This window comes from Paralichthys olivaceus, chromosome 14, assembly GCF_024713975.1.
Source record: "Paralichthys olivaceus isolate ysfri-2021 chromosome 14, ASM2471397v2, whole genome shotgun sequence".
In the NCBI taxonomy this organism is placed as follows: Eukaryota; Metazoa; Chordata; class Actinopteri; order Pleuronectiformes; family Paralichthyidae; genus Paralichthys; species Paralichthys olivaceus.
Genome location: NC_091106.1, coordinates 7915001 through 7940463, shown reverse-complemented (window position 1 = coordinate 7940463; position 25463 = coordinate 7915001). Strand labels below are relative to the sequence as shown.

Below are 25463 nucleotides of genomic sequence, written 5' to 3'. Positions count from 1 at the left end.
ACCACATCTCCTGCTGAAGACCTTTATCTTTATTTGTAATTGGGACGGAGCATGTGAAACAAAACCGTATTGTCCTGAATGAAACCTAAGAGGAGTAGTGAAGTGAAGACGGCTGCTGATGGGAGTAAATGAACAGTGCAGTGATGGCTTCTGGTTACTCTGTGAGGGACTGGGAGGCAGGAGGGGAGATGGCATGCATCTTATCTTAATGTATCAGTTAATGCACAATCACATAATCAAACTGGCCACAAGGGTGAAGAAGCATGAGGAGAGGAAAGCAGCGATGAGCATGATACAGTGACTGGTCTGAGCTGATACCACAAATCAGTTGGCAAATCAGATTTAAACTCAAGAGTTCTGTACATGTTCACAAACCAAACACATGAGACAGAAGCACAATAAGATCACAACACACTGCGGTGAAGCAGAAGAGCCCTCACACGTTGATCCGGAGCGGTTAGAGATCCACAGTGTGAAGTAAGGCATCGTATCTACCGTTCGGGTCAGAACAAAGTGCTGACAGCTCACAAATCATCGCACGGCAGCAGGACTGCCTCTTTTCTATCCCTCAACAGAAGAAAACGTATGTATAAGCATGCATTTACACCAGGTAGTATATCTCCATCGCTATTGTACACATACAATATACAACTGTACAGTAAAGAGTTGGAAACATAGTTGATTTTAAAAAATGTGCATGATTGACAATTATTTTTAAAAAAACGTTCACGTTAAATAGAAACGTTACTCATGATACAACCTAGATTTTTTTTTTTTTGGTTTATGAAATAAAATATTAAAGGAAAAAAAGCTTTTTTAATTATATTTACATAATGAAGGATGAAGAAAGACAATGTGCAAATCTGATTCCATGCAAGCTGTTGCATAATGTCGTTCAGGTGCTTGAGATATGTGAGAGAGAAAAAAAACTAAATCAAAGCTCAAGACCAGGGACTCATGTCTTCCATTCACGACTGCCCACGTCACACACACCCAAACAAGGTCATCACCATACAAACCAACCAACCAATCAAAGAAACATTCACACTGCAACATCAGACAGGAAATAACATCTTGATACAGAAGAATTCAAACTTGGGGTAAGACTTTGATTTGAAGCCACCAAACAGAGTAAAACCTGCTCCGGCCGTGAACAGCCCTGTTTCCTCGTCATTCTAATTTTCCATGAAGAAGTAATACTGAAGTAAATGAACTACACATAGGAGGTGATGACAACTTGCAGAGGAACCCAAAGCTCTCAGGATACTGCAGCCACAGACTGTGGTTAGCACAGTGGCAAAATGTTGTTCTAATTATCTTTTCTTATTTTCTACTTTGCAGAAGGTCTGTGTGGTTGTTTGTAATACGTAACAACTACTCAAATGATTTCCATTCAAAATTGGAGCGGATCCGGATTCTGGTTTTTTTTTTTTCTTTAACATGGCGAGAAAGCGCGTTAACCTCAGTGGAGGTTTAAACTCTCCACTTGCCGCTAGTTTTCTTTTAAATATCTTAACTTTTTTTTTTAAACAAATACAATCTGATTCAAGATCCACTGCTGTAAGCGACGGTATTTCAAGAGGCTTGTTCCTCTGCACCCCCCCATGACTAGAGTAAACTAATTCTTGGTGTAAAAACTATAACACAGATTATCTCTGATTTAATTAAACACTGTGTCTGAGAAAATCAACACTGGGTCTGGAGAGCCGAGATTTCGGAACAAAATCTGCTGCAGAATCAAAAACAAGTTAACGCATCTTTCCTAAAAGCCAACAACAAAAAAAGGCATGAATAAAGTCGGATAATGTAACACGTGCAACGTGATGCAATGAGGTTCATGTGCAAATTTACTATAATTTGCTAAATTCACCATTTCACAGAAGAAGATGAGATGGATCTTTGGGCGACGGTGATCAAAGATGAGCTCTGACAGTACAAGCGGGTTTAAAAAGGCAACTGAAAGCAAACAAATAAATAATAAGACGACTTGGCATTTAAAACACGAGTGCAGTATCGTAAATACTGCACGTCAGGATTTTTGTAACTACACAAACAAACACACACAACACACATAGGGGTTGAGGAGTAGTGGGTAATTTTCTCTGCAGCCTCTTGTCTTCAAACAGACAACATGTGAGAGAGCTGAGAATTTTTTTAAAAATGTTTCAAAAAGAAACAATTTTCTGTAACTGAAAGGTGTGATCCCACACTAAGGCATTGACTTTTACAAATGGGCGACAACGGGACAGGAAATAAATACACAATATCTTTTCCCCTTGACATAGTTTTCACAGGGCTGTCATCTTTTGGCTGGTGAGAGAGAAAGATGGTGGGGGAGGTCAGGAGAGATAATGCAGAGGCTGAAAGAGTCCAGTGAGCATCTCCCTGCACCTCAGCCTCTCGCCTCCTCCTCCTCCTCCTCCTCCTCCTCCTCCTCTTCCTCTGCTGGCTGCTGGGCAGTGTCTGACCTTTTTTTACAGTAGAGCCTGAGAGGCCAGAAGAGGAGGGAGTGATGAAACCACGTCTGTGTGGGCTTTAACAGTCTTGAAGGGATGAGCAGTTAGTGGTAATGTTTAGCCGACCCTGTGTCACCAGTGCCAGCACACCCCATCGTCCCGACCCCTGTCTGCCTGGCCGAGGCAGATGGACGAACAGCAGGAAAGATTACGGCGAGGAGGAGGCAGCTGCGTGGTATTTGACGAAGGCGATGGCTGCCAGCTCTTTGCAGAACTCCTCGAGCACAATCACGCCCTCCAGCAGAGTCATGTGGTCGATACTAAACGAGGAAACAATTGATTAAAAACTGCATCTGCTAAAGTAAACACAGGAGATAAGTGCACAGAGCGGTGTGGAAGTACGTACTTGATGCCCTCTGGCTCCAGACCTAATAATCTCTTCCTCACGAGCAGCAGTTTGGGGGTGAAGTCTGGGATGCGATGAATCCTCAACATGAGATCTCCCACAACCTGCATGAACACGCGTACAGGAACACGGGAGACGTTACCAAATCACAACGGCCCTGTTTCCATCCTCAGGTGAAGTAGAGCGTTCTCCCTCTTGCATCACATTCAAATGTATTTCTATATTATTTCTAATATTCACATTTGAACAGATTTGTTACAAAATGTGCCTATTATCATTATCGCTATGTATCCAATCTCTAGAGGAGCAGCATGCCATAATCATGTGAGCGTCATACCAGCAATAGTAAGGTCGTACAATAGTGGAGACGTAAAAAATCTTTTGAAGGGCTGTTTTTTTTCTGCTGCAAGATGTATCCCCCCCCCGTGTGTGTGTGTTACTCTCTCGGAACAAGAAGACACACAACTGCAGCAGATCAGTGACGGAAGCCGAGCCACAGAGCCAACACATTTAGAAAGTAAATAAAAATATAGCTTTAGAATAGATTTTTTAAATATTCAAATTATATCCGACGCAAAACACCAGTAATGACGTGACTGTAATTAACATTCAAAAAACTAAGACCATCAACGTGGACATTAGCTGCTTCCAGCTGCCTCTCAACTGCTGCTTCACTGTGAGACAGGCTTTAAGAAAAAGTAGTTGGACTGATTCCCAGAAGAGGAGAGAGGAGGGTTTCTTCCAGTAAGAAACAGGTCAAGTAGCAGCACGCAGGGAAGATTACAGAGAAGTGGAATTCACACTTGCTCTGGCTTGAGATAAATGCCAACACTTGTCTAAATCATGACTGTTTTCTTGCACTGCACATTTTGGAAACCAATCTTTACAACCAACACTTCACCATTCTACACCTGACAGAAACCATAAAGTGAGAAACCTTAAATAACAGCCAGTGTCTTCTCTGGGAATGGAAGTGTCTGCTATCAGTGATAAGATAAACACTCGGTAATCTAAACAAGAGTCTTACCCTGACGATGACAGAGAACAGAGACCTGCAGCCCGGGGCCAGGCTGATATAAGGGTCCAGCAGGTACTCGTGTAAGTGGGGGTGTGGTAACAAAGACAGCTTGGACAGCACGGCGGTCACCTGCAGGTTCACATCGTACGGCTGCGAGACAGAGGACACGTCAGACGAAGCATTGACGATAATAAATAACAGAAAATAGCTCACAGTACTCAGAATGTGTTATTGACAAATGCGTCAATTAATATAACACTTGCAGCTTTTAGGAAATCAAATGAAATATTTGATTTCCTAAAAGGCACAGGCAGAAACCAGAGAGCTGCCAACGAAATCTCCATTCGTCATGTTCACGATTCCATCTAACGAGGTTTTTCATATTTGTTTATGACTCGTTTTTATTTTTCTAAAATAATTGGAAGGCCTCTGCATAATCAGCTGCTCATTTGCATTTTGCAACTGAAGTATTTTTAAGCTGCGCATGTGAACAGACGACCTCATTTACACTCAGATGCACTGAACAGGTTCTCCTGACGGAGATTTTACTGTTTAAATGTAAAGGCACAACAAGTCATTCCTCACATGCAGAAAGCTTCATTCACTGCGATCTGGTTGTACACGTCACGCTAGATCAACCGGTTTGCTTTGCTTCAGAATCCTCTGACAGTGAGTTTATTTGGTCTTTATATTTCAATTACAGGCAGATTGATTTGAATTCAGACGCTCAATGAGCAGAACACTACCTGTTCTTTTTGTTCCGTTTATTTTACAAGACGCAAAGTTGCTTTTGTGATTTTAAAGCATTAATTTGATTCATTAATTTGTTATTCAGACGAGTGGAGCTTTAACACCGAAACAGATAATTCATACAGACATTTTGACAGTAGAGCGTACAGTTGTTCTGAATGATGTCAGCATTACCACAAATGTTTAGTATACTGTGAATCAAACTGACCTGATCTAGGATGCGACCCATCCGGTCGAAGAGAACCTTGAGGAAGTGTCCCTCAAAGAACGGCATTTCCAAGTTACACTTCTCCAAAGGTTTTGGATTTCCCCTCCAGTCCCACCGCTGGCACACCCCACAATAGTCCCTGAACTGAGGGGAACAATTCAAACAGACAATGAGACTGACAGGATGACAGTCACTCAGAAGCTGCCTCGGCTTGATTGACAAAGTAAAGAACACAGACTTTTTATAAAGACTGACAATGTGTCTCCACCCCCCCCCCTCTTTCTAGATTTGAAGCAAAAATACAGTGGATACAAATGCTGCCATCTTGTGCCGGAGACATTATTTGGAGCCAGAGTCTGTGCAGTCGTGACCAGAAGAAGGAGGCCACGGTATCGAGGTACCCTCAATACACAACCTCAACCAATCACAAGTCAGTCTCATGCTGTATCACCTCATTTTTATAGCATCAAATAACTCATTCAAACCAAATTTATCTGAAACATTTACAATAAAAACTCCCCTAAAATGACATCTTTGACAAAAATGTATTCAAAGTGTACTTTGACTTATTAGACTGGTCCATGTCTCATCCACTAACATGGAAGAGAAGGCACGTACGACCTGTACTGCATCAACACCAGGTGGTGATTGAGATGCTTTGGCTTTCATGTCACACATCTTTACACTTTTTGGTGAAACGCTGCATGAAAGTGTTCAGGATTTAAGAATCTTTACAAAACAGCCAGATCTGACCTGTCTGTGAGCGTCTCTGAGGTAGGTGTCATAGCCCGTGCCTTCAACGTGATAGGATGACTTGGCCTCATCAGGCACCAGGCACAAGAAACTGCAGAAATGAAGATAGAACATAAAGAACATTAAGAATAAAACAGGCTAAACAACCCTACACGTGTTGTTTCATGAGCTGCTCTGCTCACCTGTTGACAATCTTGTGGACCTCCGTCTTCCCGTCAGACTTCGTGTGGTCAGGACTCTGAGGTGGAGAGGAGCTGAGCCAATCAGAACCAGACAGCCTGCTGTCTGGAGAGAGGTCGTCGCCGAACAGTGGATCCTCCTCGAGGTCTCTGCAGAGAGAACAAAGGTTTATCAGACTATGAATTACTTCTATTTATCAGATTTCAATGATTTTTTTCATCATGCAACAAGACACATCAGTTGAATGAAAGGAACCAACTGTTTGTTATATTGTTAAATGTTTTATCTCTTGTAAGATTTCAATTTGAGATTCAGATCTGATAGTAGTTAATTACACTTGGGGTCTATGTGGCAACTTTGAAATCTGTTATATAATGGGCAGATTTTAAAATGGGATTTTCCTTTAAGATATTAGTCAACTCTTCTGCAAACCTATAAAAACTACACAGAATAAATATGAAAGAATGTGTGAAAAACAGTAAGTTGAATTAATTCATTTCTATGAAAATCATGAGAAATGCCTCTGAAGACGTTTATGTCTTAACTGTGATTTTCATTCATCATTTAAAACAAAGACAAGGATAAACAATCACTGCTCATTACATTTCAGTCTCATTAAACTGACTTTGATTTACAGATGCAGTGGCTTTCTGGATTATCATGCTCCCACTTAGTGGCGGCTCAGAAGAATCTCACTGACTGAACACAAAGTGATGAATCATTCATGAAGGGGCAGGATATCTGAAAAACACAGCTAGTTGATGCATTCTTTTTATTTCTGCTGGACTGTGTCCGTGCAAAGGATTTTCCACAAAGTGTGTGTAAAGTGGGCAGCTCGGCGGGGTCAAGGTTAGAGGCAGGTCCTTACACGGCGTCGTGGGGCTGGCCGTTCTCCAGGGGCTCCCGCTCCTCCTGCGGTTTATTCTCCAGGTAGTTCCTCTCCTCCAGGCTCCGCAGCACCAAGCTGTGGAGGATGTGCTCGTTGGGCTTCTGAATGAGGTGCTCGAACAGCCGCAGCGTCATGATGCTGATCTGGGGACAGGGAGGAAAAAATGAGGATTACCTCCCACTTTAAATCAACAGCAATGTGCCAAGTGTTCGCTCGCTGACAGAAAAGTGAGCAGATGCTGCTTAAACATCGAAGAGATGAGTCATCCCTCTTTTGTGTGAGGAAAATGTGTGCAGTCGTCTTGTCAGATACTAATTCAAATTCATGGTTTGTGTGATGGAAATCAGAATCTTTGAAGGGCAGATGGCCATTTTTGTGAAATTAAGGACGTTCATGTTTGGCCCTGTTCAGGACTCGAATTAAAACGTGTCGTGATGTGATCGGATCTCACTTTCTATATGCGAATAATCACCAAGTGATATTCGTAGCCAATTGATAGAGATAGACACAGCAGAGTCTGAAGAAGACAGAAATCATTATGTGGTGTTCAGTGTTATTTTGGTGATGGCTACAAAAAAAAAATCTATGTATTGAACAGTGTGAAAATCCTTCAGATTAATTGTGAAATTGTTGCAGGTCAGAGGACGTCAACTGTGTAGGCGCTTCTTCATATGTGGCTCAGTGCACATTTGCGTACACACAACTTGAGGATGCATTGGAGCTTGATTATAAACTGTGTGATAAGAACCTCGTCGGACAGGTGGTCACAGTGCTCAATGAGTCTGTGTCTGAGCGGAGTCTGAGCGACGGTCGCTGGAGTCTCTGCGTCTTTCTCCTCTCCCAGCAGGAAGTAAACCATCTCCTGCAGCAGAGCCTCGGAGGTCACCTGCCTGATGATCCTGTTCAGCAGGGCTGTGGACGTCAGGATTCCAACCTCAGACCTGTTTGCACCCAGAGGCACAGCTCATGAGTTACAGAGCAGTGACAACACACTGACAAGAAAGACAAATTTGAATTCTGGGTGATTGATTGATTGACGACTTACGTCTGCATAAGCTGTGGTTCCATCACAGACACAAAGAATCTTTCTCTCACTGCCTTTGCCATCACTGTAGCAGCCAACTGAAAGACAGTGAAGAAAAACAAAGAAATGCTGTTCAGCCGTCTGTGCTGATACAAAAAACTTCCTCGATAGAAGTTCTTGTATTGTGTCATCTCTGACTAAAGAATGATGCATCGAAACACAGTGAGTCAGCAGTGGTTGAAGACCTTGTGAGCCTCCTTGATAAGCTGGTCACAGTAATCTAGCCAGGACAGGAAGGAGATGAGAGCCCTCTTCCCTGTGAACACAGCAGCATCCTCCTTCAGGTTGTATACATCCAGACTGAAAGAGAGAAGAGGATAAAACAACTTTTTTAAATTATCCCAAAGAGAATATCTTTTGGGACATGATGCTGTAATGACACAATTGTATGAGTGGTTACAAGTCGCTACAGTTTTGATTTAATTAAATATGTGGTTTTAGGGCTAATTCATAGTTTCAGTGTCCACCATTCCGCTTTGGTGGTAAATGTCACCATCCACTCATGTTTGCTAGGGTACGTACGACGTCCGCACACTCTTGATTTGGTGGCAACTTGTTTTTGAAAGGAAGCTGTGCAAATACATAACTGCACATAACTACACTGACTGTACGTGTAGACTGCACATTCCAGGTGCAATATGTCCACCTACTGGAATGGAATGTGAGATAAGGTGTGCATGTGAGGGTCATTTTACTATGAATGGAACTGTGCACATGTATGTGTGAGCAAATGAGTATGCAACTCTCAGCAGACACGTAACAAGGACAGCATCAACCATTTAGGAAGTAAACACTAGAAAGACATTTACCCCCAGTTGACTGACTCCACTGTCTCAATGTCCAGGGGGTCCAAGGACTGTGGCAGGGCTTTATAGAAGGCGACCAGCCTGTCAGTCAGAAGCTCACAGAGCTCCGTGTTTTCAGTTAAACACTTGGCAGCAGAGGGCTCTGGTAAACTGACCAGCAGCATTAGGCCCTCACACGCCTTCACCACTATCCTGCCATCCTGAGTGGATAGAAAAAAGAACATGGGTCATGGATACCAACTTTGAGCTCACAGCAAAGAAAAAAAAAAGGGAAATCATAGGTTACTCACAGGGCTCTTAGTGAGGTTGAGGAGGGAAGTGACGAGATTGTAATTGTTACTGTTGTTGTTGTTGCTGGTTGGACTTGAGGTGGAGGCAGCGGCAGCAGCAGCCTGTGGCTCCTCCTCTGTCTGAGACTGACCAGTGTCTGGAGCCTTCACTGACTCTGCTCTTTCAGGACTCTTAGTCTCAGGTTTCTTTGACTTGTTCTAAAAGAAACATCACAAAAAAGAGATATTTTCTGAGCTAGGCTCTTAAAATCTTGTAAGGTTCTTGACAGTAATATATGCAGATGAATATTTATGAAGGTGAAGCTTTTTTATTTCTCTCTGGTGTCATAGCAAACTCACCTCAAGGAAGAAGTTGACAAGATACGGGTCCTGCTTTAGTTTGGCACAAACTATACAAAGGAACTGGATCTCTTCATTTTCTGTCGGAGCAGCGAGTACGTCCCCACATAGACGGACCAGTTTCTGACAGCCGCACAAAAAAACAGTTATAAATAGTTTACATAAGCTGTCAGTCAACGGACTATTTTCAGCAAAAAGAACGATGATCAAAAATCCACAGAAATCTAGACTGCAACACGTCTCACCTGTACAGGTCTGTGCACGTTGATGTGTGGCAGGAGAGGCTGACGAATGTGTGCTAGCAGCTTTGTGTAGAAGGTTAGCACCTGCTGCTTCATACCTGGAGGACACTGAAAAACATACAAACAGCTATTATATATGATATATTTGGTGTTATCAGCTGAAGTGTTGCACTTCAGCTGATAGCACAATGACGTGTCTCCAGCTGCCCCAAACTCCAATGGCTCCTAAATAATTCTCTGCTTTGATTTCTTCTAGATTTAATCTGATTTTACTTAGGTGCCATACCATGAAATGCATATTTTCCTGAATTTATAGTTCATGTAGTTACCAAAGCATGATTGTCTTACATCGGCCTTGCCCAAGGTGTAGAGAGTCTCCAGGATCTTATGGTGTAGTAGATACTCCATGCAGGGTCCTGTCTCTCCAGACTCCCTCTCCCCTTCCTCCTGGGTCAGGATGTCCAGCATCTGTTCCAGGTGGGATGGGATGTTGGTGTCTGTGACTGGAGCTTTGTCATCTAACAGGAGAAAACAAAAAAAAAAAGTAAGAACTTGTTTGCCTAGAATGTAATAACACAAAGAAAAAGGCCTCTCATTTTCAGCATAAGAAAGTTTTCATCAAAAAATGTCCTGTGCAAAGCTTCATCTTTTCTTTTCCTTTCCTTGTAAACAGACTAAAGCAAAGTTGCATAACTTATCAAGCCATATTTTGTGTTCACTGATTCCACTGACATTGTCAATAGCTCCCTGGGTAACAAGAGTCTGTTTATGTACTTTCTCACATTAGCTTTATCAAGTCAGGACAGGGAACAAGCAAGCAAACAACACGGCAATGCATAGTGTACAAATAAGAAATAATGATTAATCATAACATTGTTATGCACAAGTGGTTGCAATGGTCGTCAATTAAGGCCAGTTTCTAGGGCAAATAACGACAGCGTCACTTAAGTCACAAGTCTGCAAAACCAGTGATTACAGTAAAACAAGCTTGTTTGTGTAATACTTGTAGAACACATAATCCTTCATTATTTAGAGTGAAGAGTGAGAGAAGGAGACTTTCCTGTTCCAAAATATTCAAAAAGCTGATGTCAGTCAGTTCAAGTTGTCAAAACATTACATGACTGGGTTTAACCATCGAGCACCAGCTTAAATGAAAATGACACAGTCACAGAGCACACAGGTGAAGGAATTACTCTCATAGACTGGTCCACATTGTTATTACTAACCCAACCAGGACGACATTCCCAGCATTCTTCACAGTCAGGAAATGTTAGTTATGCAGCTTACGATTTAAAATGCTGCAATTTGCTCATAAAGCAAGTTTAACTCTTTAATGTTTTATTCTAAAAGTAATATATTGATTTATCAACAGTGAATATATCTTGAACTGTAACAATACGACTGTTTAACACAATGTGAAAAACTTCTCAACAGGCTTAGATTTCCTCATTGAGGTCAAACTTAAGACATCAGCAGCTTTGCAGGCAGCGTGCACAACGGTAAATCTACACCTGAGGATAACGTGATCATAGCATCCACATCGTTGTTTCTTTTCTTACCTGAAGTCTCGATGTAATAATGTGTAATGGCCTTCCAGTGATAGACAAAGTCCTCCTGCAGGGGCAGCGATGGAGCAAGCTGCGAAAGGAAAAGAAGTATATTGAAACTATGAACATATAAACTTTATAAACAAGTATATTGTCTGTTTATAAAGCTGGAACTGAGATATCCTGCTCATCATAACACTAACATGACGATTTGTGTCAGTCACTAACATTTTAAACAGAGATTAAGACAAGTCTATGAGGATGATTGTCTCTGAGTTTAATCTAATAGTTTTAAATGGAATATTCCATAGCTTGAATGATTCTAGTTTAGAAATGCCCGAGTCAAGTAAAGTACTTCTGATCTGATCTGTCAAAGTTTCAGAATTTAATTCAACTTTCCCTCTCAAGTGACATAACAGTGACACATGTTATGACTCCTATCCTCGTGCCCAGCATCAAGGTCTAAGATCGGTTTTATTAAAATCACTATTAGAAGTTTTCCCGTAAACTCAAGTGTGTGATCACCCAGAAGCCCCTGACATGAAGCAGCTGGACAACAGGTCACAGCTGGGTTGTAGCTAGTTAGCTGGCTGGCTAATATATGCTACGTGATGCTTTCTAAAACGTGGTGCGACATAACGAGCAGCCTGTTGCTCTAATGTTACAATGGAACGTTTGCGCAACATTAAACGAGCCTGTCCGCTCATTTCGACACCGCTCATCGAGATTAGACCCCGCTGTCTGAAACGGGATAGCTAACCAGCTAGCTACTGTCGTTAGCTTAGCTTCTTGCGGCTATTATCAGCTGACGTCGGGGGCTAACGCTCAGCTTGTTGAGATATGTGTAACACAGTTGTCGAGCTGAAATTCAAACAACACCGATGAGGGGTTGTGTTGATCCGCATCATAAGACACCGGACAAACAGAAACACGTGTTGGTATATTGTAGCTAGCATGGAATAAATGCAAATAAACAACACAAAACGCTAATGTGCTAGCTGGCTAGTTAGCAGCGTATCCCAATGCTGACGCTATGTTGATGTCTGGGAAACCAAAGGCCTCGGCTACAGGAAACAAACATCTCACAGCGGTGAGCCACTAGATGGATACATGTTGTGGTTGAATATAACCCACCGCTTCCACGGCGTGCTGGAGGATCGAGGTGAATTTGGAGAACATTTTGTTCTTCGACTGGACGAGTTTCTCCCGAGAAGACCTAGAGAATTCCTCTATCTTCTTCTTCCTGTTGCTGCCGCCTCGATCCAGATTGGAGGTTTCATACAACGACCCTTGAAACGAAGAGAAGAAGCCGTCAGCAATAAAACCGGAGCACGTTGGGCCTGGCACAGCCGCTGTAAACAACCGCACGTCCACGGACCAGACTCGAGTATCTTACACTTTGGACACGGTGGCACTTCTCTCGCCAAACGATGCCGCGTGCGCACCGGCAGGGGGCGCAGCGACACCAGACACCGGGGTCTTAATAATCGCAGACAACGATCGACGCATACAAAGAGAAGAGACAATGAAAGATCGATGTTTCTCTGCGTGGAAACACGAACCAGCGAGAGCATCTGACACGTATGGAGCAGGGTGTGATCCCTATAAACACAGCGACACAAGTTATGTGGAAAATCTCAGTCATCTGGAACATGTTACTGTTTCTCCCAGATTGCAGCGTTTTTTTGCGTTAAAGTATCATGAAGCAAAAATAAGTCAAACAGATCGCCTCATATTTTCCTTTTAGTAGCGGGATTAATGGGGGTGGGGGGGGGGATGCTCCAGAGTGCCTGTCAACTTTCCGACGGGGCTCAAACAGCACAGTCATCCCAGAGGGAGGAAGGGAAAGTAGGTTAGCTGGGTTTAGGTTTGGGTGACCTGGCAGCAGCGGGATTCGATCTCATTCTCAAGTCTGCACTTCTGTGACATTATGTTCAAATAAGGACACAAAGTTGTTGGAGGAGAAGAGGGATGCTGTCTGGTCCAGGACACGCCCTGCATGCCTGTCGCTGCTGGGAAAGTGCGGTCTCCATCGCCCAGCCTGTGTAGTCTGTCTGCACAAAAATCGCAGGCTGAACGCTCCCCTGCCTTTAACCCGTAAAAGAAAACTTAAAGCATATTTAAAATCAGGTTGTCCGTCTTCCATCCTTCCTCCTGCAATCGCACCGGGGCTTCTCCTCCTCCTCCTCCTCCTCCTCCTGACAATCCCTGCAAAAGAAAGGCAGAAAGAAAGAGAGGCTCTACCTACCGGGCATGTCTGCTAGAGGTGAGTATCTTTTGCCGCAGAAGCCTTCATAACAATACACACAGAGGTGGAAGTCTTATCATCGTCCTTCTTTGGGGGATGGGGGGAGTCTTGGCTCAAGGGTGGACGCAGAGGAGAAGAGAGCCCATTTGCGTCGTCTTTCTGCAGGCAGCGATGATAATGACTGTGTTTCTAAGTAGGTTACACCGGTGCATGGCTGAAACTACAGCTTCCACCGCTGCAGCCCTCAAGTTATCTTGTTGATATGGACGCTCGTGTATTCTGGTGCAACTATAAATAGATCCCACTGCTTTTTGCACATGCACCTCCTCTGACTGCAGTTTCTGTGGATGTTTCGTCTGAAAGCAGGGGTGGTGCATGTATTTAGTTAGAGGCTGCACACACTTAATTGTTGCCTATACTTGCAAGCCGCTGATTTGGGTTCGTTGTGTCAGCTGGCGGGTTGTGATGCAGTGGAGTTGTGTCATCACCCCGGTCAAGCCTTTAGTGAGGGGATGAGAAGTACCGGAGGTTTTTTTGGGGAAAGGGTACAAATACTATTTGGTCTCACGGTGTCTGCAGCTGATTCCAGTTCAGATCAACCTCCAAACAGTGCAGGTGGACCATGTTAGTCCTCACCAGGTGGACCTTAGTGCTGTCCTGGATTCATGTCAGGTGACTGTGCTGTAGGCAGAAGTGATAAAGAGCCTCCAGCGTTTCCTGCTGTGATCATATTGTCTGACTGAGATCTGGATAAATACAGTTTGTAGTTATTTAAATATATACAAGACATGTTTCTTGGGGATGCTCACCTCTTGTCCAGGAGGCTTCTTTGGTTCTAACCGACTAGTGGGTTGGTTAAACCCACAGAGGCTATAGGCCCAGGAGCCCCTGCTGGTTGATTGGGGCTGGGGAGATGGGAGATGGGCCCAGATGCCTATGGGGACGTTTACATGTCCTGAAGATGGGTGGGGTAGCGTTTCCTCAGTTCCTGTGTTTGTGTGTTTTTTATTTCTTAGTGCTCTGTAAAACTCTTGCTTTGTGCACTTAGAGACAGGGGGTGTTTTATGTGAAGCACTTTGTGTTACATTTTGAAAAGTACCGTATAAATAAAGTCTGATTGATTCATTGACCTCAAGATTATTATAGTAAATCTGCAGCTGCATTCACCATGACTGGTCTGATCCTGGTATTGAATGAATCATCAACCTCTTATAAAGAGGCTCTATAGCTGTACAGTATATCACTGCCCTCCTCTTTGTAGCTGTTGCGAATGACTTTGAACCCCCACCATTACTGACATGGTCTCTACTGTATCTCCTCCATGGCTGCCGGTGGAGATCGATGGAGCTCAGAGCCTATGCAATGATTGACAACCCCTCGGTGATACATGGATCTGATTAGCACGCTTAACATAGTGAGGTGCCAGTTATCTCCAAACAAATGTGATAAATCAGGCTCAATAGCACAAATGTGCATGTTTGGGACAATATGTCAAATAACTCATTTGGCTAACAGTCAGTGCTTCCAATGTTGCAGTGGTTATAGTTCTCCCCTTTCATATTCACTTGAGATGTTGATGTATATGTGTATATTCAGAACCTTTGTGTAAATACATTTTCATTTGGTGTGTAGAGAACCTGCATGCACCTCCCCATGTTTTGGCTATAGTCAGAATATCATCTGATTGATAACTCCAGTGACATGGGATTAATCAGCACATATTTTGACAATCGAACAAAAAGCCAAACATTCTCCTCTTTCAGCTTCTCAGTTGTGAGGATATGCAGCTTGTTTTTGTTGCATCAGATTGCTGGATTGTTGGTTGACCAAAAAGCAATTTGAACACAACACAAGGTACTGAAGAAATGTATAATGAATATGTTTTTCTGTTTTTTATGGAGGAGAGACTGATTGAGAAAATAATTACAAGTTGCAGCCCCAGTGTGGATTATTGACATTATCCCTCAACCTAATGTTTAGTTTAAAGCTCCTCAAAGCTGAAACGTGTCCTCTGGTTTTATTATTACCTCTGTCTGACCTCTGTCTGTCTGTTAGTAGTATTACGCAAAAACTACTGAAGGGATTACAAAACTCGTTGGAAGACTGTGGTATGAGTCAGGGAAGAACCCACAAAAATTTGGTGCGGATCCAGGAATTATTTTCACTGTCTTTGCCATTGTGAGACAGGTTTTGTTTTCAACATTGTCATAGATTTCATAGAGATTACTTGATGGATCTTGATGACATGAATCAGGAAGGTTTAGGGGACTGATATTTGTGCAATTTGGGGGGATAATGAGGGGACCGTTCGTAAGGGGACCGTTGGGCCTTGGTGAAGATAAAAGCTCTGATAGTCATTCTAGTTTTATATTATATAGTATCAAATACTGTATATACAGGCAAGATTAGAACTAAAACATATAGGGTGATTGATAAAGTTTTTCCCATAACAGGAAGTCAAAAAATTTAATCAATTCAATCAAATGACTTCAAGTTTATCTTCTCTCAGTATACACACCTATGATTAGTCTCATTTTCAGTTGTCCATTGAGCATCAGCCATTACCACCTCCTCTTCTATTAGCACAGTGCTATCACCTTGGAAGCGATGACCTTCCATTAGTCACCCCACCTTATAATAAACCCTCGCAGGCATACAACTCTTTCCCAGCCTTTTAGACTCATTAAATTTCCTGTGCTGTTTTTCTTTTGTCTGGAATCGCCTGGCATGATTGAATCAAACCTTTATTATCCTGGGGGATTTTAACAGAGCACATATATTTCAAGCAGTGCAGCCACTTTCCTTTCTCCCCATGAGTTGCACACTGCGAGGTTGAAGGCTATTGAGCTGAGGGGTGAAGTACATTGTTCAAGGTCACCCTGGGAGTTGAGGGATTGTGTTTCTTACCAAATACCTCCAATTACTGTACATTCTCCCTCTTGGTGTGGGGACCCTCCCGCAGCTTTGCCATTTAGCATGATCTCACTATTTATTTTAATAGCTGTGGGGTTTCTTCACTGTTTTGGTTTGCCTGTGCCGGTTAACTTATTTTTTTATCTTGGACCATTCAGGCCGGCCGTCTGTGCTACACAGCCCAATCTTAAAATAACATGTGTTGGAAAGTGAGTTTCCCACAAAACTGACTGCTCATATCTTATATTACATTTGATGAACCTCTTTGGAGACATTGTCATAAAGTACTGCAGTGTGCTGAATTTATGTATTTATTGTATTTACCACATGGTTCCAATGTTGAAATAAAAAAATGTTTTAGACCTGTGACCAGAAGCAATATGCGTGAAAGCTTGTTCTTTCTGAAATACATTATCATGTTAAATCTTATTTTTCTGTGACTTTCATGCTTCCCTGTTTGTGCCCAAACTTTTCCTGTGATCGTACCATTAAGTAATCATCATATTTGGATTCTAGATTGCTTTAAGTGACTGTATCCCTGACACCTTGTACATCTCCAGTTTTGCCTTGCTTTGACTTCCTTCTCCGCCCCGCCCTTTCCTATCAGCAGGTTTAGCACATCCTGAACACCGTGCCTGTTACACTGCAGTGCACTCCTGATGATCAATGGTTGATGAAAAAAAGGAGGCAAGGCTCCATTCTGCAGTAACCCAATCTGATGCTTCCTCCTTATCCGACCAGTGGAGAGTGCTCTAGCAGCATGACCCTCTGCATCAGCACTTTTCTCTCTCTCTCTCCCTCTGTGTGTACTGTATGTCATGTAGGAGGGTTTGCTGTGCACGCGCATGCATGTGTCCTGGCAAAAGGCTGAATAATTGATGAGCTGGGGAAGGAGTGAAAGTGCTTCTGGACGGGACGGTGTGTGTGGGAGTGTGTAGAGATGGGGGAGAGGAATACGGCGAGGAATCAGCCTGGCTACGATGGGCTCTGCAACTACGCCCAAAAAATCACCTCCTGCTTCGGACTGGATGGTAAGACATGAGAAACGTAAAGAGCTGTGTGTGTGTATGTGCGTGTGTGTGTGTGTTTCTTCCAGTGCGGAGCAGGATGCAGAAACAGCAGAGGCTATGAAAACATTTGGGATGTGTTATGTGTGCGATGCTAATTTGTCTGCTTGCAGGGGCGGCAGTCTTGTTTTGCGAGCATGTGTGGGTTGATGTGCGAGTGTGTGGGTAGTTGTGTCAAAGCTACAACAGAGTGGATGACAGTTGGAGGGCAGTGCCTCAATGCAGCAGAGTAGCATGTTCTCAGGTACTCTCAGGTCCATGTGTCTGCGTGTGTGGGTGTAAGAGTTTACGTCTTCCAGCTTATGACTATCACATCTTATCTCTTCTCTGAGAATAAATGTGTGCTTGTAAGTGGAGCCTAAATCTATTTGAATTGAATCAAGTCCTGTATTGATGTAAATAGTAAACTCAGGCTGCTGAGCTCCAGCCATCCTGCCTCTGCTGTGCACCCTGTCAGACAAAGAGGAACCTGATGTCCAGGCCGAGCCCGACATCCCCAGACAAAAAGGGTATTTTGTGCCTGGTCATTGTCTGCTGTGCTGTTCATCATGTCTGCGGACCTCAGTGAGTCATTTCATTTGGTAGGAGCATGTAGAGATCTGTGATTAGACTCATCAGTTTGATGAATATCACATGTCATAGAGGGGTTTTTATCATTAATCAGCATATAGCTCTGTCTTTGCATTATGTTTCCAGTGCATATCAGCGCACTGTGGAGTTACATTATTTTTGTGAGTGCTCAGATTCACTTTCACCAACTTTCCAAACAAGAAGTCAGTGACTTAATGTTGACCTTTACACTAATCTCGAAATTTCCGAGAAAGAAGATGGACACCTCTTTGACCTAAGAAGTGCACATTAAAAATGTATTGGCTAGATGTTGATTATATGCATTTGGCTTGTTAAGAAGATGCTCTGGAAGTTTGTGCAGAAACAAATCCATTCCAATATGAGATGCTTTAAGGATTAAAAACTCAGAACATGCCTTCTTACATATTCTAAAATCCTATTGCTTCATCCAGCGATTTTAGAGGATAACAGAGAGACACTGCAGGCATTTTCCACCCTAGTGCTGATGTAGTCACACTCCCTTTTACTTTGAAGGATCCTGCTGATAATAAACAATGTGCATTTGTTGGCTGACCTTGCTGGTGCTGACCTTGTAAAGGACTGGCAGACTTCCAATGCAATTTACCCTGAAAGTACATCTTGGATCACAGTGATGCTGAACACTGATGTGCATCCATTTTGGCTTGCCTGTACTGGCTAACCTCAGTTTAAATTAGAATTCATAAAAAAACACATTTAGTGAACATATAAGAATTTAGATGCATCTAAAAAACTTTCTCAGAAAAGATCTGGTCATTTATTGTTGCATACTTTGAAAGACAAAGTCTCAGATTCTTTGGAAAGTGGTGACTGATCATAGCAGTGATGGGGAGGATGCACATGAGTCACATCAGGTATAGAGACTCCCACCGTATGCCGGGCCAACTTGATGCAGAGCTACCTAACCCCACCCAGAAGATAATCATAGGCTCGACGTCAGCCCTAAGCTGCTTAAGGCACCAGGCTGGTTGTGGCGAAGACACTAAAAGTGTAAGCTTCTTTCCATGTGTCTCACTTTGTCATACCTGCTGCCTGCTGTTTGGTGTCTCCTCCTCAAGGTGCACATCAGCACTCCACCGCTTACATCCACTGCACATCTGAGGTGACAGGTGGAGGGATCCTGGAGTTTCCACTGGAAGCTTCTCTGGATATTGGATACATAATCTGAAGATGAGCTGCTGTGAAGTTGCCCTCCAAGCTCCGGCCCCTTTGGTTCCATGTTGTGCCTCTGTGAACACCCCTCAATCTTCATGTCCAAAGACTACTGGATTTTAGAGCAGGTCCGAGCCTGATCCTCATCGACGTCTACTTGCTGTGCTTCACCCTCCTCTGCGGGACAGTTGAAGCCGGGCACCATGCCGACTCTGCCTAATCTAAACAGCCTGGGCAAACTGTGCAGCTCCAGCCGCAGTCAGAATGTCGACCGCGTCCGGGTGAAGCGCAAGAGCTCGGTCAAGCGCATGTCCATCATCGAGGATGGGCATGTGGCTGAGGTCCTGTACCTCATTCCCAAACTGTACATGGAGCAGCTGCCCTACCTCGACCCAAACGACTATTATCTGAGTGAGAGGCTGAACGATGTCGCCACAGGTAGGACAGGAGAGAAGATGCATCCACATCTATGTGAAGCATCTATTCACCCAGCTTTCTCTGCAGCCCGTCCTGGCTGTGATTTGAAACTGTAACCTCAGTCAGTTTCAGTGATGATTGCTTAATCAATGAGTAATACAATTTGGCCATTAAAGTGGAAAACATATGCTATTGATCTGCTTTTAGATCTTTGATTTACATTGAACGACACCTTTGATTAAGTTACGTATAATTTATTGTTTCCAACTCTTCAGGAGTTGTCTGTTAATATCACAAGACTCATTCCATTCAGTTTGCGTGTAGGTGTCTGAAAGTGAATTGATTAGACTTTACTCATAGTTGACTTCATTTTAATTGGATGACAGCGAGTGATAACGCTTCTTACAGCTTTACACATCTGACCTCTGTGTGAAAGCTCCTGTGCACAAGTTGCCCAACCATAACTCCCAGACGCCAAAAAAGTCCCAGCTATGCAAATGTTAAAAAATTCAGGAAATTAATCACAGTCCCCTCCATAGTTACATAAAGCAAACCCATACGCAAGGGCAGACCTGCTGCATTCTGCCAAGCAACAGTACATGACGAAGTGACTTGGTGGCTTACATCAGGATTACAACATGGGCATGAGGACAAATCGAGATTTTCAGACATTATGTATTCCCTGATTACGTGCCAGACACAGTAGTAACATCATCATTGCTTGGCTCTTAGTTATCTGCAAATAATGCCAGCAAGAATCAAAATTTGATTTTGAAGTGTCAAGGAAGGTTTGACTCAGTATACTGACCCTCGATCAAAGATCGCAGAGGTCAAGTTTTATCACATCCAATTCATTTCTGCAGTGGCAGCAAAAATCAACAGAACAGTGACAGTGATGTGACTTTACTGAGACCCAGTATCTGCTCTTGAAGGAGTTTGCAAAACTTTCAATCTTGCAAAGAAACAGCAGTCATCATTTTATTCACCCTGAACTTTTTCTCGAACCACTGAGACTTGGACCCTAATTCAAGCTGAAACGGTGTCTTCACTGTTTCCATACGTCAAAGATGTCAAACGTTTTACAATCTGATTGGCCCCTGATGTGCCCTGGTCCGATCAGTAGAAAGATATTCTCTTTTTAACAACACTAACAAGAAATATGACAATTTGTGAAGATTTCTTATTTTCTACGCTTCTTTGAAGAACACAATTTGCTTGTGCAAGGAACATTTTTTCAATTATGTTCAATGATGGGTGACTTTGCTCAAAGCTACAGAGCTAACTGTAATCATGGAACGACTTCAATGTTCACCTTACTGAATCAGGAATTGTACATGGAGGTTGGACATACAATTTATTTTGTCCCCCTTTATGAGTGCTTGTGTATCAGTGGCACTGATTCTGCTTCAACATGTAGGTTATCCAGAGGTCACTGAGTATTTGATTCAACCTTTCACACAACAAGTCAGCAGCCCAAACCTCCTTTGTGTTGTAAATATGAAAATGTATATGTTTGTGTTAAATGATAAGAATTTCATTTTTCTTTTTAGCATTGACGTTTTCTGTGTATATGCGGTGCAGCTACAAAAGAGGAATGCTAATGTAGCATTGGGGTGAAATAGACTTTGAAGAACTATACCTGGTTCCAGAGGACTCTTTTTCAAAAGGTTCTCAGTGTTTTGTAACTGGTTTTAAAATAGAAGCGAGGTGGTGGAGTGCTTGTCGCTATCCAGAGATCAGAGACCAGGAGTTTATCCTAGTTTATCAGCGTTTTCTGTCATGATAAGTGTGTCTCTGGTGGATTTGCAAAAAATCTGGGAATCATCATCCAGTGCATGGGATGTGTAGAGTGTTGACATTTATAGGGTGTGTGTGTGTGTGTGTGTGTGTGTGTGTGAGTCAAATCCACCCTCCCACAATCCCCAATTGTAATCCATGGCATAACTCCACGCAAACCTGTTGTTTACTGTAAATGTTACCTTTTGCATTATAGCATCGTCCTTGCTTCACTGCCCGAGGCATAGTCTATAACATAGAGATCAAATGGCATTTACCGTGTCCACGAAATACACTTGCTTTCTAATAGCAGTTCCCTAATCTGCGCTGATATGTCCAGGTAGTCTATAGTCATCTGACCAGGTTATTAATGGATAGTCAGACATAGACCATCCATAGGTGAGCCAAATGCAGAAGAGACCTTTCATCCACGCATAATAGGCTTTCCTGCTCAGCCATTGCTCTTGGCAAAGCCTTATGTGGCATGAATGTCCAGCAGCTCCTGCAGAGATTATTAAAAGATGCAAGATGAGAATAGGTCCATTACAAGCAGTAACAGGACATCCTTGTGTTTGCATCTCGCAGTGAGCAGCAGCACTGTTAAACTCAGATTTTCTCAAGTAGATGGATTGACCTGCGACAGTGGGAAAAACAACAGACATATTCAGTCATCACAAACTCATTACATATTCCTCTTCCTTCATAATAAAAAGGGTGGAGTGCTGGAGAAACTATCTTTACCGCTCGCCTCACTGGTGTGTCTCCATCAGGCAAAAACGCCCCTGTGGAAGCTGATGCATGTTGATGGGTATATCCAGCAGGTGGCACAGTTGACACTGCAGTGGTTGGATGCCTTCTGAATGCATAATGGGATGCCCTGCATCAGCAATTACAGAGGTGGTGCTGATGCAAAACTATTCCTCTCCACACCCCAGCACAGGACACATGGATGAGGGACGGTGTGGACACTAGTATCTGTGGGACTGAGATACTGTACTGAGTTACTTCTGAAATTGTATTTTCTTTAGCTCACCAACAAAGTGTCAACAAACAGTGATTTGGTAAATTTTATTTGTCTCAAAAAAGGAAAAATAACAGAAGAGCTCTCTGCCTCCTGCAGTATTCTCCAGGAAGCAAATCAGGAACTACTAAAATGTTGTATTGTGGAGAACTGCTTAATCAGTTTTGAATAAAATGTTGAATATATGTGGAGAATAAGTGGATGAGTTGTAGCCTATGTACAACTAGTTGGGTTATAGTCATGCATGAAACTTAATATTCAAAGCAACAAAAAAAACAACAGATTATGTTCAAATAAGTGTTTCCCTCAGGATTTGCATGAATATTTCATGCTGAAAATGTTTCCTCTCTTCTTGCAAATTGGGCTACCTTGCTTAATTTTGCCACATTTATATGATAAAACCACGTACAGTTAACTCTCTGAAGAGTCGATGAGAACCCTCAACCGTTCACGTGGTCACCTTAGTGCAATTTTATGATATAAGAGCGCGCTCTCTCGTGCTCTCTGTAATTGGATTCCAGAGGATCCACTAAAGATATTAATGCAAAGCTCATGCTCGAAGCAGCGCGATTATTAGCAACTTAGTCTGTCACTCAAGGTGAGACTGGTTTTACTGCAGGATGATCAGGTTGACAGTGTTGATTGGAGATGATTAGATAACCTTTGTTTTCCACCCGAGTTGATACTTCTGATGAATTCCCTTAAATTATGTTCCTTAATCCATCAGGTTCTTGCCCTGGCGAAAGTGATTGATTTTCTGCCTGCTGCCCTGTGAAACCGTGTCTTTGTTGACCTGAGTTAGTTAAAATAAGCACACTGAGCTCCACAGAGTTTATATAGATTTTTAAGGATGTCATAAACTAAACATACCACATAAAGAAGTGTACGATGGAGGAGTCAAACGGATGTGTTGTGAGGACATGATGTTATGAAAGAAAGTCTGATGTAACACATATCCACAGTGTACGGTATCTTAATTACATATGTGTTCTGCAGTACGTCTGTAGTGTCTGTATGTAAGGGGATCTGTGCTGAGGATTTGGGGTTACTGTTTTTGGTCAAGCAGAGGCAGCAGCAGCCACCTGGTTGCTGCAATGAGGAGGCGGCTGACACAACAGAGGGGCTGAGAAAGGGACTATAGCAGGGGAAGAGGAGGGAGGAGGAGGAGGAGTGGGCAGAGCAGCAGCAGCAGCAGCAGGAGGAGGAGGAGGAGGAGAGGGATGGGAGGAAAACAGGCAGTCGGGAGGTAAACCCCACGCTGGAGCCGTATTTTCGGGAGGAGAGCTCAGCGCCTACACCTCTCTCTCTCTGTGCCTCTCTCTCTGTGGTGTCTCGGCTCTGGTCCTGACTCAAAACAGGATCTAGCAGCTCCTGTTCTACAGCTGATTGATTCTCGGAGCCTTCTCTGGTGCAGATTTACCTGGATTCCAATGGTCATGGTCAAAGAAAAAGGTATTTCAGCCAGTCATGTTCAAAGAGCATGTGTGTGTGATCAGTATGTTTTCCTTGTAGCGTTGTTGACTGTGTGTGGATGTCCAGCTGGATTTGCACTGCTGTATCTGACTTTAGTTTGACTTGATCCTCAGTCACTGGTTTGCTTCTTGTTAGATGTGTGCATATATGATATACAGTGATGGGAATGTGGACATGGATTTCTTCATGTGGGTGTGTGTTGCTTGGAGGAAGCATGACTAATGACACAGTGTGAATCTTCAACACAACATATTCTCTCTGTGTCAGAGACTTGAAGATGCTACGCCCTTCTCGACACTCTCGAGCAGCTGATGCTCGTGTTGGAGTCTGCTTAATTTGGCAGCGTCAGGCTTTATGCAAATGTATGTTGGAACAAAGCATCTGGCTCACTGCACAGGAGCTTGACAGCAAATGTAAAACGTCCAGGTCTTTATGTATATGATGTCCCAGCTCTTCAAACAGCACGGAGGCTGCATAATAGAAGGTAGCATATAGAGAGGAGAAGTGGAGCACAGTGTAGGGTTGGATCCACACTGCGCAGAGCTGTGGACCTGCACTCTCTCCCTTTCTCTCTCTCTCTCCCTCTCTCTCTTTCGCTCTGTCTGCAGCCGTTGCCGTGGCGACCATCTAAAAGGTACACTCCATTGTTGTCAGCCGTGGCCTCGATGGCGGCGTCCTGTTAGAAGAAAAAGATGATTATCTCCACCTATATTGCTGAGGTCACCCATCTGTGTGGGATGAATTAGGTGGAAAAGGGGGGGGGGCATAATTAACATTCCCGGCAATTTACTGGGGTATGTGAGGTGGAGCATTGTTTGTCAGTGTGACTCACAGCAGGAAGCAATGTAGACTAAATTTTCTATAATAAATATGGAAGAAATGATAATAACTCTGTGGCACTCTTGTGAGTGGGTGGGAGGTGTGCCCACTTATTCTCTCTCTCCCTCTCTCTCTCTCTCTCTCTCTCTATATATATATATATAGAGAGAGAGAGAGAGGTATATGTATATATACGTCCTCCTTTCTCTCTCTATATATATCCCTGAAACTTGTATTGGCTGTAATGGAAAAGTATTGCATCCCCTCTTCACTTAGTTCACTGGGTTGGACATGAACATAAAAGTCATTAATCACGATAATACTGTACGTCATCAACCTACGTCACCACTAGTGGGCTATATATTCCACTCTCTTTATAGAGTCACAGCTTGATATATCTCTACTGTGTTTCAGTAGAGGTTTGATGGGTTCATTTCCCAGCTTGTGTGTAGACAGAGTTCTCTGTGTGGGCATGTGATATTTTTGTTCGAAAATATTTCTATCAATAAAAAAAACATTTTTCCAAAATATGAACATGTAGGTTTGTTTATGTATCTGACAGCGCTCTGTGGGCTGGAGGCGGCATCCAGCTCCGGAGCCGTCCTCTTCATGTGGATTCGACAAGCCACAAAGAAAAGGCCTTTGCCATCAAGTTCCCGTGTTGGCAGAACACCCGTAACCTCTGGCTGCCACATGTTCATCTCCCACAATCCCTCTGTGAACGTTTTTTCCGTCAGCCTTACCCAGCCATATACTTCCCCTGCCTTGGGATTGTCGGTGGCGGGAGGCTTGTGCGGGGTTTATTGTTTTATGTTCCTCTAAACAGAGAGCTATATGGAAATGCTTTTGCTAACTAAGATTTCACCGTGTATCCACCAGGGGTCGTGCAACCTGTCTGAGGCCAGGTGGGCTCGGTACCATCAGGATGAACAGCTGACCAAACACTGAATCACACTGTGTGCTCAGAATGATGAATTATAACCAAGGGATTGCCGTGTTA

At 43.2% G+C, this 25463-nt stretch overlaps 2 protein-coding genes across 18 annotated transcripts in view; one reads left to right on the top strand and one right to left on the bottom strand.

Annotated features, from left to right (window-relative positions):
- Positions 1–8: 8 nt before the first annotated feature.
- Positions 9–13357, bottom strand: fhip2a (FHF complex subunit HOOK interacting protein 2). 2 transcript variants are annotated; one of them, XM_069538990.1, is made up of 18 exons: positions 13217–13357; positions 12103–12257; positions 10981–11059; positions 9770–9939; positions 9425–9529; positions 9180–9302; positions 8841–9038; positions 8554–8750; positions 7930–8044; positions 7706–7782; positions 7409–7601; positions 6640–6803; positions 5774–5920; positions 5592–5682; positions 4839–4982; positions 3890–4030; positions 2863–2966; positions 9–2776 (listed from the first exon to the last, which is right to left on the bottom strand). In XM_069538990.1, exons 1-18 carry the CDS (start codon positions 13221–13223, stop codon positions 2665–2667), a joined length of 2322 nt encoding a protein of 773 aa, XP_069395091.1. In that variant the 5' UTR covers positions 13224–13357; the 3' UTR covers positions 9–2664. The 2 variants fall into 2 exon arrangements, with proteins under 2 accessions (XP_069395091.1, XP_019947251.1); XM_020091692.2 differs by lacking the exon at positions 13217–13357 and adding an exon at positions 12365–12395.
- LOC109632351 (actin-binding LIM protein 1) overlaps positions 13093–25463 on the top strand; it is a 38460-nt gene continuing 26089 nt past the window's right edge. For 13 of the 16 annotated variants that reach the window (XR_011246089.1, XR_011246090.1, XM_069539005.1 and 10 more), the window contains exon 1: positions 19011–19395. Coding sequence is in view for 14 of the 16 variants with exons in the window: in XM_069539005.1 (XP_069395106.1) it covers positions 19161–19395 (235 nt within the window). In the remaining 2 variants the exon portion in view is untranslated. Of the gene's footprint in view, positions 13235–16953; positions 17161–19010; positions 19396–23425; positions 23624–25463 lie in introns of those variants that run through there. The other 3 variants (XM_069538995.1, XM_069538999.1, XM_069539004.1) reach the window with 3 other exon arrangements.